The sequence below is a fragment of the Diabrotica undecimpunctata genome, chromosome 4, assembly GCF_040954645.1.
Source record: "Diabrotica undecimpunctata isolate CICGRU chromosome 4, icDiaUnde3, whole genome shotgun sequence".
Taxonomy (NCBI): Eukaryota; Metazoa; Arthropoda; class Insecta; order Coleoptera; family Chrysomelidae; genus Diabrotica; species Diabrotica undecimpunctata.
Genome location: NC_092806.1, coordinates 140388134 through 140400207, shown reverse-complemented (window position 1 = coordinate 140400207; position 12074 = coordinate 140388134). Strand labels below are relative to the sequence as shown.

Here is a 12074-nt window from a genome sequence, read left to right as displayed (position 1 = left end):
GAAAGAATTAATTTGTTATTTATTCGATGTTGTGAGCCCGCTCCTATTTGAAAAAAAAACTGATTCTGTCCTTTGAAGAGTCCTATTCAAAAATGCCCCGTTTAAACAAATCGAAGGTTGAAGGGTGCCAGACATTTTTGTCGGAAACAATTCAAATTCAAAAGATCACCTTTTTCTGCTACGGAAAATATTGCTCCGATTTCTCACCAAAATCAATGTTGAGACTTTAGTTTAGATACTCTTGAATCTCAAAAATACTCATTTACATATTTTTCAAGCCTCGAAAATGCATATTAGGTATCGCATTTTTCGGATTTTAAATCGCCTATATCTCCAAAACTATTAACTTTTGAGAAAAATGACATAGATCTTATTTAGAGGCACCCAAAAACCTAAAAAATATTTTTTGGAGCACAAACGGTGATATTTTGAATTTGTTTAAAAAATTGTTTAAACATTTTCTGCCCAAAAATTGAGAAATTTTCCTGAATATAATTATGTAAAAATTAATAAAAATTATATGATTTTTCTTAAAATATGCGTTTGATAACTGATCCCTTTTCTTAATTTCCACGCCAATGGTCGGCATTGGCATCAAAGAATCTCAAAAGCCGACGCTTGGCAAACTGACATTGGAAAAAGTATAACTGTTTGTTGAAAATTTTAATGTCTTTATTGGGCGATTACTTTTTTGTTTAAAAAGTAATTCTATTACTTTCTTTAACTTGTAAGATAAAAAAAATCAAAATCTAACGCTCTAAAATGCGAATTTTGGTTAAAATTTCATTTTTCAAAATGTGAGTCCACGTTTGAGTTTCGCGCCCATCAGCAAGATTTTCCAACGTGGCATCACGCCTTGACTTGTTTTCTCCTGTTGATAACGTGTCGGCAAATCTAACAAGCTGCTATAGAATCTGTCATTGCCCAACATTCTGAAGTCTCCGAACAGAAAATTTTAGAAGAACCAATATTATTCAATGTAATGAATGACGCTTTTGTCTGGGGGCCGGTTAACAACGAACATTTACAGAAATTTACATTTGAAGACTATAATTCTGCAGGTATTCATACACAATTACACGAAAACTTCTACAACATATTGCCCTTTCAATTCTACGAATACTTTGTAGACGATGGTCTTTTATCCAAGATGGTAAATATCTTTTAAAAATTTATTTTGTTTATCTCATTTTTATTTTTTTTATCTTTAGGTCAAAGAAACAAATCGTTATGTCCTGCAGTGTCAGGAAAGAAATCAGAAAAAAAGCGCACGTATTACCGCGTGGCACAACACTGATGCCGCCGAAATAAAACAGTTCCTGGGTATAGTTATATGGATGGGATTATCTCATTTTATATCTTTTCATTCGTACTGGTTAAAAAATGATCTTTATGTAAACAATATCAAAAAAGTAATGTCAAGGAATCGCTTTCAGTTATTGTGGAAAACGCTGCATTTCAACAATAATTCAGTACCAACAGATGACCGTTTGCAGAAGATTGTTCCCTTGGTTAGCAGACGGAAGGATAAGTTCAAGACTGAAATCGTTTTAAAGGAAAACGTGTGCATTGACGAAACTCTAGTGCCCTTTCAAGGACGACTAAAATTCAAGCAGTATATTTCCAACAGAAGCACAAAATTGGGATAAAATTATTCAAACTTTGTCTGAAAGGTGGTTATACCTACAATATTAAAGTATATTGTAGAAAAGAACATGCTAAAGGACACCATACCAAAAAATGTAGTAACGAAACTTATGGATGGACTGTTTGACAAAGTATTAAAAGTAGGCGAACATGTAGCTGAATAAAATAATTCGGGCATCGTTGGTCAGAAGTGGAGGGACAAGCGAGATATGCTGATGATGAACTCGCTGACGAAATGGTGGTAATGCAGAAGGCACGCGGTGATGTTGTAAAGCCAAAGAATGTCATTGAATGTAATAAATATAAAAGCTTCATTAATGACAAAAAATCTGGACTTAAACAATGAAATCGACTGCTGACAGGCGATCCATAAAGCAGTGACATCATCCTCCCAAATCAGTTTATAAATATAAGTGGAAAGATTCCTGTTTATTTCATGCGTAATATCTAGGCGGAACCAAGATCAAAAGAAAAAGCAATTTGTGTTATTATAAACAGACTAAAACCTTTTTATATTATCAATCTCAGAGACGCAAAAAGGTTAAGAATTTTTTTCGGTTTTTTGTTATACACGGGGTGAAACGAAAATGCTACAAGTCTGATGGCCAATTACTGCTGGACGTTAATCCGTGATGCCTCAGATAATTAGTATCGCCGTAAAACATCCAAAATATTTTAATATTGTATTACTATGTACAATTCTTCGTAGCAAATAAAGTTTGGATGATAGAAAAGATTATTTTCGGCTTTCTAATGGTATTACACATAACGAATGGCAAGTTCTATCCATATTACAAAAAAAAATTGGTTTGTTATGACTAGTGTTATAGTGGTTGACTTTCAAAAAATTTAACTCTTTTTTTAAGTCTTTAATCGAAATAGTAATATTCTTTAATTGATTTTTTATTCGGTTCCATGCATCGTATATATCGTTCCGGTTCTGATGCTCTGGCGCCGTAGAATTCCATAAACTTGGTTCATTTTGATACAAATTTAAAAAATCAAAAATAACTTCGTTTGTTCATTCCATTTCTTAGCAAAAAAGTTATAAAAAAACTGCAAAACAGCTTTGACAACACTACAGACAACTACTTGTGTCAGCAAATGAACAACTTCTGACTTGCACTTGTCTGTTCAAACACAGGCATGCCTGTGCTACCACGAACGAGACATTTCCCACGGTGCGTCGGTGCGAGTTGGTCGGCGTCCGTCCGCAATATCGCCGATCGTGGGAAGCCGCTTTTACGTGTAGTATGTGATAATGTATAAAATAGAAGGTCAACAGTACCAATGAAGATACTGGAATAAATTAAATAAATGATTCAGATATTAGAAGTAATAAAAAGTAAAGATTACCTTCGTGTTTTTTAGTCAATATTACAGCTTCACGTTCAATATCAATATCATTCAAATTCCCACTACTCAAATAGACGTTTCCCAAAACAACTGGTTTTTCAAAAGTGATGTTACCATCCACAACAAATGTATTATCGGTAAAAGCAATGATACTTGCATTAATGCCATTGACAGTGTTAGCGTTTAGATTTTTCAATGTTACCAATTCAGTAAAAGTTTTTTTTCTTAAAACATTTGTTATGTTGTCTCTTCTGAAATGAAAAATAAAACAATTAAATATTTTATTGACTAGAATATGTGAAATTGATTTATTTATTTGTTGGTATCTAAAAAAATGTCAAAATTAGTAAAACACAATTCGACATTTTAATACACACATAAACAACATATATTTCATATTTATTGGGAGAACATTAGAATCTGCGCATTAAAACCGTCCTCAGAGTACAGAAGACACATGTATGTGGGAAGGAAGAGCGAGGTGAAAATATTGGAAAAAAACCAAACTAACTAAAAAATAAATGGTTTGACAAGGGGTGCCAAGGAGCAACACATAACAAAAATAGGGAATACCTAAAAACAAATCAAGCGGGATACACAAGAAGACAAAGAAGGTCCTAAGAAGAGAGGAAAAAGATTACACAGAAGAAAAAAAAGAGGCAATTCGAGGAAAGCCATAAGCTCAATCTTGAGCAAATAGATTGAATTTTGCGGCACAAAATTTAATGGCTATTATATCGAAGAAACAGGTAACAATCTAGCAGATCCAAATGATTGGAATCTATTAAACCCTAAATGAAAAAAAAAGCTCATGATAAAAAAGGTGACTAGGTGACATCTACAGAGATATAACTCTGTTAACAGCTGCTTATAAAATATTAGCAAATATTCTCTATGCAAGGCTATAAGTTTAAACAGTGGGCATACTAGGCCGGATTCACTAATCCGGCCTAGTATGCTAGTAGATATTAATCAATGCGTGGGTTTGGCATACCACAAAAACTTATCCAATTAACGAAAATGACAATGTCTAACTAAAAATCAAGTATTATAAGTATCATGATACAGAGAATTCAAGAATTCAATTCAAGAGAATTTCAATACGATAAGTAACTTAGATCATATATTTTTTGCATGCCTTAAGTATGTGATACAAAGAAATATATTATACATTCAGCTATTGCAAGAAAACGTGTATCTTCTTTATAATCTTATGAACTTACTAGGTTTGAACTAGCTCAATATTTAGGATTCTTCTAGGTTTTATTAAGTCTTGTAAATTGCAACTTTAGCTTATGTCTAGCTTTGTTACAGTTCATCCCAAACCCTTCTTTCAGTGCGTCATAGTTGATCGAATTCTCTCTAACGCATTAAGCTAGAAGTGACAGAAAAAAACGTAAGTCTGTGATTATTATACATAGAACTTAGAAAGAATTTGATGCAGATGGTCTCAATAGTGACAGTACTATGACAATGTCAACTGATAAAATGATAATTGTCATTCCAGGTTAGTATTTTCAGACATTTTACAGTGAAAATTTAATTTTGTATTTATTGTCATAAAAATATTTTAAATATGCCGAGATATACCGAGAAAGAACAAAGAGTAATATTAAAATTATTAAATTATTTTCAATTAGAAGATATTCATATGCATTAAAACAGTTCTTTTTAGAACCACATTTTATTAAAATATAAGATATAATTGATGCCAGCCACATATCCCCTGTAATCATTGATTTTAATGAATCAGGTTCTGAATCGGATTGTGGATTGTTTGAAATATAATATTCATTTTTGTTATTCATAAAAAAAGAAGGTAAACTTACATTCGGTATCTTGTTTTTAACTGAACTCCATTAACACTATTGCATCTGCATACCAAAACTGGTAGATTAACTCAAAAATCGACTGCTTCACTATTTAAACTATTTACATAAACTTACATTCGGTATCTTGTTTTTTAACTAAACTCCATTAACATTATTTCATCTGCATACCGAAACTGATAGATTAACTCAAAAATCAACTGCTTTACTATTTAAACTGTCCATTATTTTTTTACCTAAACTTCATAACACTCTTTCATTTGCACACCCAATCTAGTAGAATCACTCACTATTTAAACTATTTTCACGATTTTATGATAAATCTTCACAAAATTAAACTAATGGCTGCCACAGAAACTTTCCGAAAATTACTTATCCGAATATGACTGATTTCAATCGATGCTATTTTATCACAGGAATGTTTGCTTTGATGCCTTGCAATTGCCAGTAAATTTTTTTATCTCGCAGTCAACTCTTAAAAGATTCTATAGGAGGAAGCGTTATTTTAAATAAACAAACATTCCAATTCCATAGTGTTTATAATAAATAATAATAAATCCATAAATAAATCTTAGCTAATTAAGCACTTTCTTTGGAATGTATAGAATAGCAAATATGACAAAATGCCGTTCCAATATAAGGCGGAATAAAAATTTTTATACAGGACGGGACCTCTAATATGTAGAGTAAAAAAAAATTGAATTCTTAAAGTTTTTACTTCACATTTTAAAAAAATAATCTTATCACATTTAGCCGATTACAATCCTGCAACTGTCAGATTTAACTAAAATGTCATGCAATAATTCTCGACATTCTTAAAATCCTATATGACGTCAAAATTAGTGACGCACTGAAAGAAGGGTTTGGGACAGACTGTACGTCTGTTTTTTCCTCAGGTAGTAATACTCCATTTCCCGTAGTCTACTTAGTTTGTGGTAAGTCATCCAGAACAAATCCTGGGCTTGAAAATTTTTTTCCCTTCCCTATCCTTGATTGTTCGATTAGGTTGGTAATAAACTTTGGGGTATGGTAGGGTAGGTTTAGTTGGGCGTTAATTTTAATCAACAAAAAACTTACCTTACAATATCAATTAAAAGTTCTGTAGCATTCTTTTGATTAATCTTCTCTACTTCCATTTCATCTGCATCAATACTTTTGAATTTAACGTTTCCATTTATAAAAATCTTGTCGAATTTGGAGTTTTTCTCATTTTTAGTAATGTTATTTACTTTATCTGATAACTTTTTTATTTCTGCCTCTATGTTTTCAAGTTCTTCTAAATATATTGAAACATTTGCCGGATACTCCATTGCGCCAACTATAGGACTTACTGTTTTAGTATTCTGCAACTTTTGTTTGGTTTTCGCTTTTGACAGATCTTCAAACATTTTGTCAAGTTCTTCGATTTGTACCTAAAATATATTGTATTTTTATTAACAACGTGAAACACAAATGATTTAAGAAAGTTGTAACAGACTTAATTAACTTTATGTTATAGACTAAATGTTTTCAAACGTTTAAAATGTCTTTTATTCCTGGTTCGAAATTCTTTATTAGATATTTTTTATCTTTTATACGTCGGAATATCTTTCATAATCTATCTACTTTTATCTAAGTCTATTGCATCTCTTCAAGTCGATGATTTCTCTCTAAAATTGCCTTGATGCTGACTCAATCAAGACATGTGTTCAGTTTTCCTCGTTTTTTTCGCTCAGGTGGCTGCCTTCGGTAGGCGATGGTTTGTCATTCTCTGTACATGGCCGTACCAAATAAGCTGTTTTTGCTGTATTTCTTCAATGATGGTGGTTGTTCTGTCCATTATTTGTCTCATTATTTCATTTGTTACGTTCATCATTCTGGATATACCTAGTAATCTGCGCCAAGAATCTGAGTTGCCAGGTTTCACATCCATAAAGTACATTGCGTTTAATAATCTATCTAGATAAAACGATATAATAATAAGTCACACTGTTTGTCTGGTAGGGTACAGATGGACACAAATAGCTGCAACCTTCAAGGTAATTCTATCCGGTATATCGAGGAATGAATATTCAGTTGCCTGAAAGTGAGCGAAGCGCAAACATAAATTTAGTTAGCGTTGGACACACCAATTTAAGTCGGTTTGCAACGTTGCCAGATAGTTTCGTAATTTGTGAAATATTTTGATATCAAAGTGAGTGTTAATATAAAAAACTAAGAGGTGAAATAATTTTTTATTCAAATGAATAACGTAAGTGCCGTAAAAAAATAGATTTTTCGTGCACAAGCTTGTAAAATCATTACTCTATTTTAAAATTTACGTAACAGGAAGCAGAAGGAAATGCACTTGAATTATCCAAACTACAAGAACGAGTTGCTGCTTTGACAGGTAAATTGATGGTATATTTATATTATAAAAAATATATTATTTTATGCCAACTTAATATATAAAAATATGAACTAATCAAATAAGAGAAAAAGTTTATACAATATTAAATGTTTATAGAAGTAAGTTTATCCAGCGTCAATATCCAGCGTCAAATCTAAACGTTAGAATAGACACGATATTTTAACTTAAAATTGTGATTAATTCCCATTAACATTTTAAAGTAGATACTATTTTAATGGGAACAAACTACAATTGGAGGTTAAAATAAGTTTCTTACCCTTGTTGTGGCTTATTCCCGTTAAAATAGTACTTTAAAACGCCACATAAAATAGCTTCAGAACATTAACATTTTGTTATAAACAATATTTAGTTACGCTATGCAGCGTTTTTAAAGGTTACTCTGTATAAATTATTTAATTGAACTAACCTCGAGTTTTTTCTTAATTTTTTGTAATTCGTCCAACTCCTTTCTTCTGGGATCTTCAATCTCTTTTATCCTATTATTTAAAGAAAACAAGAGCAATTCTTTATCTGATTTTGGTACTATCAAAGCAATTTTGTTTTGGATTGATATATATCCAAATCCAGAAAGTCGTTGTTCGTTAGGAAAGCAAGTCAACCTTGAAGTTTTTTCTCCGAATGAGAAACACGGAATATCTTCGTGCTCCTCAAATTTATCTACAAAAATTATATAATTAAAAATGTTTTGATGGTATTGGAAAGTATTTTTGTATATATGTAAGAAATAATTATAAATCACATATAGTAACAATTTAGGTTCATCAAGTGTCTTTCATACACATATGGTTTCTTAAATATTTCTTAAATTTCGACAAAGCTAAATATAACATTCTCACGGAAGGTCTAAAGTAAAAAGGACTAGACAAAATGATATTAACATAGTGAGAATTCTCTATTGGAACCAACAGGCTGTGGGAACATTAGATGGAAATAGCACGGATGCGCAACAGATAAGTAGAGGTGTGAGACAAGGCTGCGTACTTTCACCATGACTATTTAATGTATACTACGAAGAGTTATTTACACAAGCACTTGAAAACTGTACCGAAGGGATCAAGAAAAATATTGGAAATATAAATAACATTCGTTATGCCGACGATAAAGTCATTATCCTGAAAGTGAGGAAGACCTGCAGGTTATCAATAAGAGGGGTAAACTCATAACAAGGATCCAGACAAAAAATGAAAATATTGAACAAGTGGATAAAATGAAATACTTAGGAATCTGCATTACTGAATATCTGAATCCAAAATCAGAAATTCGATCAAGAATAGAGTAATCAAGTAATCAAGAGCAGCCTTTTTGAAGATGACGAAATTTCTGAGTAACCAAAGACTCAATCTGCAAATCCGATATCGTATGCTAAAATGTTACATTCACTCTATTCTTCTTTATGGTGCTGACGCTTTGACTGTTGGGATGTTGAATGGGAAGACATAGAGAACTTCTTTTGACCACCATTAAAAGCAGAAAGACAGCATATTTGGGGCACATACTTAGAAATAAGAAGTACGAGTTTTTTTGCAGCTGATTACAAGGGGTAAAATTGGAGAAAAAAGAAGTCATGGTAATAGGAGTCAATATCCTGACTAAAAAACATGAACACACATTTTAAGAAAAGTAGCAGATAGAGACGAATTTGCAATGGTTATAGCCAACCGTCGTTAGTGGAGTTGGCACTAGAGGAAGAAATATTTATTCTTCTTCTTTTCCCGCTTACTATATCAATCGTTATTTCAGTGCAATCGTATCTTTAGTTAAACGCTCAGGTAAAATTGGCGCAATTGTCTCATACCCAATTTTTGCACAAGATTCCTATAACTATTATCAGTTCTATCCAACGGTAACCGAATTTAAAATCCGAGTGACGACTTTGATGCCTGAAGATATTGAATATAATAGATTGTAATGCAATTGATAGATTAGGGAGGAAATAAGAGGCTGTCAACAATACAGCGAATTTTAAAATATTTTCACAGTTACTCTTATACTTTGATCTTTTTTCCTATAACTCACACAAAAGGAAAAGAAAATGTAATTAAATATGAAACTACTTACTGATGTTGTATGTGAAGATATCCACTTCGAAAACATCGTGTGTTCCATGATCCACATGTCGCTCAGCTACTAGTAATACATCATCCCTATAAGTATCTATAGGTATTGCTAGCCAATGCGTTATACCGTCCAAATTACTATTTTCGACACTTAGTCTCGTTAAGCCGCTTTTACAAAATTCAAAAATTCCAGCGCTGTAACCGTTTATTGCAAGAAAAGTCTTAAAACCAATGTCAAACGAAACCATTGATGAGACCTTTGAGCTTTGAAGTAGCGTATAATTACGAAATAGGTTGTTTTCATATTTGTATATAGTGATTTGATTTTGTGTTTGTTGAAGTATGGACAGGTAATAATTTCCTCGATAATTATTAAAAACCGAGTAACTTGCCGAGCTTAATCTTAAATTTTGAAATACCCTGTAAAAATAATAATTATTATTTCGTCATCTTATTTTAAACTACCATGAAATAGCATTAATCAAACCGCAGAAAACTAAATTACTAAGAAGTAAACTTTCCTCAGTCCCAGTTGATGGGGAATAAATACAAAGTTGAATTTCTTGAATTTATAACTTATTAAAGGAAGTTAAAGGATCCCAACATTAAACAACAAGTACAGGAATCCTTAAGAAGAAACATTGGAAACTTGAGTGAACCCGCACAAGACGCAGTTGCTAAATGGGAAGAAATAAAAAAACTGTTGAAATGACAAACAAAACACTTCTGTTACAGAAAAAAGAATGGATGACGGATGAAATCCTTGATATTATGGAAGAAAGAAGACAGCACAAATGCAAAAATCAAGTGAAGTATCAAGAAACAAGTCACAATATAAAAACAAAGATAAAGGAAGCGAAGGAACGCTGGCTGAAGGAGAATTGCGATGAAATCGAAGAGTGCGACAGAAGATATGACTACCACAACATGCACAAAAAGATCAAAGAATTAACAACTAAAAAGAAAACCAATAATCCCCACCCGACACTAATAGACGCAGCATAACCTTATATCAGACGACTTGAAGCTCATTGACACATGGAAAGATTACGTAGAACGACTTTTTAACGATAAACGCCATTTCATCGCTAAAAAACGACAAAACACCAGGTCCCGATGATATACAGGGCGAGATCATAAAACTCCTATGCGAAACGGATGACCACTTTCTCGATTTTGTGACAGGCCTTTTTAACACCTTTTACGATAAAGGGGAGATTCCGGAGGAATGGCTTCGATCGACCTTTGTAGCCATACCTAAAACACCAAGTGCAAAACACTGTAAAACAAATTATACACAATAGAATATATAACAAATGCGAAGCAAATATATCGGAGTCGAAGTCGGATTCCGAAGCGCATTGGGCACAAGAGAGGCGATCTTCAGTCTGCAAGTTTTAATTCAAAGATGCAGAGACATGCATAAGGACGTCCACTTGTGCTTCATCGACTTCTCCAAGGCGTTTGACAAGGTCAAACATGATAAACTCATGGAAATGCTCAGGAAGATGCATATTGATGACAAGGATCTGCGCATAATAACCAGTCTCTATTGGAACCAAAGTGCTGAGATAAAGATGGGCAACTTACACAGTGGGAAGATAGATATTAAAAAGGGTGTACGACAGGGATGCGTCCTCTCGCCGCTCCTGTTCAATATATACTCTGAATAAATCTTCAGAGAAGCACTGGGAGAAGTTTCGGAGGGTATCAAAGTAAACGGAGAGGTAATCAATAATATTAGATATGCTGACGACACAGTTATTATCGCAAATGACTGCAACGAGCTTCAAAGATTCATGCAAAGCATACACACAGCAAGTCAAGAATATGGTTTAGAACTCAATACAACCAAAACTAAATGCATGCTCATCAGCAGAACACAACAACCTCCGATGCAATTGACATTAAACAACCGAAAAATAGAACAAGTGGAGACATACACATACCTTGAAACCACAGTCAACACAAAATGGGACCAGTCAACAGAAATAAGATCACGAATTGAAAAAGCGCGAAACGCGTTCAACAATATGAAAAAGTGGTTCACAAGCAAAATCTCAATGGAACTAAAATTAAGACTGGTCAAGTGTTATGTCTTCCCGGTCTTGTTCTATGGAGCAGAGGCATGGACCACAACGGAAGCCACCCTGAAGAAACTAGAATCCTTTGAGCTGTGGATATATCGCCTTATTCTTCGGATATCCTAAACAGACCACATCACTAACATGGAAGTAATGCAGAGAATAGGCAAAAGCAAAGAAATAATCTTCACCGTAAAGAAACGGAAGCGTGAGTACTTCGGACATGTCATGAGGCATACTAAGTACCGGCTGCTACAGTTAATAGTCCAAGGAAGAATCGACAGTAGGAGGGGACTGGGAAGAAGACGACACTCATGGATGCATAACCTGCGACAATGGTTCGGACTAACATCGACCGAACTGTTCAGAGGTGCCGTAAACAAAGTCAAAATAGCCTTGTTAATAGCCAACGTCCGAAACGGATAGGGCAAAGGAAGAAGAAGAAGATAACTTATTACGTGCCTGTATTTTTTTGTTAACTGTGTCTTGGGATTATTAATTTTTACGAATACATATAGGGGAGAGTAGTTCACAGTGAAACAAAAACAAAGTTTTTGAGTTACAAAAATTTATTTTTGAATTAAAAGAAAAATTTTCAAAGCAGTATGTTACACTAACTCTTTCTTAACATCCTAAGGACGAAATTTGCTAAAAATTCACATAATGAAACAAATAGAACTTAAAGAAAAAATACCGAAAATTGTTTTACTGT

The 12074-nt window shown here is 33.1% G+C and overlaps 1 protein-coding gene across 1 annotated transcript in view; it reads right to left on the bottom strand.

Annotated features, from left to right (window-relative positions):
• The window catches only part of fs(1)N (female sterile (1) Nasrat), a 118763-nt gene that overhangs the window by 98041 nt on the left and 8648 nt on the right, over positions 1-12074 (bottom strand). The window contains exons 5-8 of the mRNA XM_072530404.1: positions 9280-9698; positions 7628-7878; positions 5910-6244; positions 3004-3254 (exon numbers count right to left, since the gene is read on the bottom strand). Coding sequence (XP_072386505.1) covers positions 3004-3254; positions 5910-6244; positions 7628-7878; positions 9280-9698 — 1256 coding nt within the window. The remainder of the gene's footprint in view (positions 1-3003; positions 3255-5909; positions 6245-7627; positions 7879-9279; positions 9699-12074) is intronic.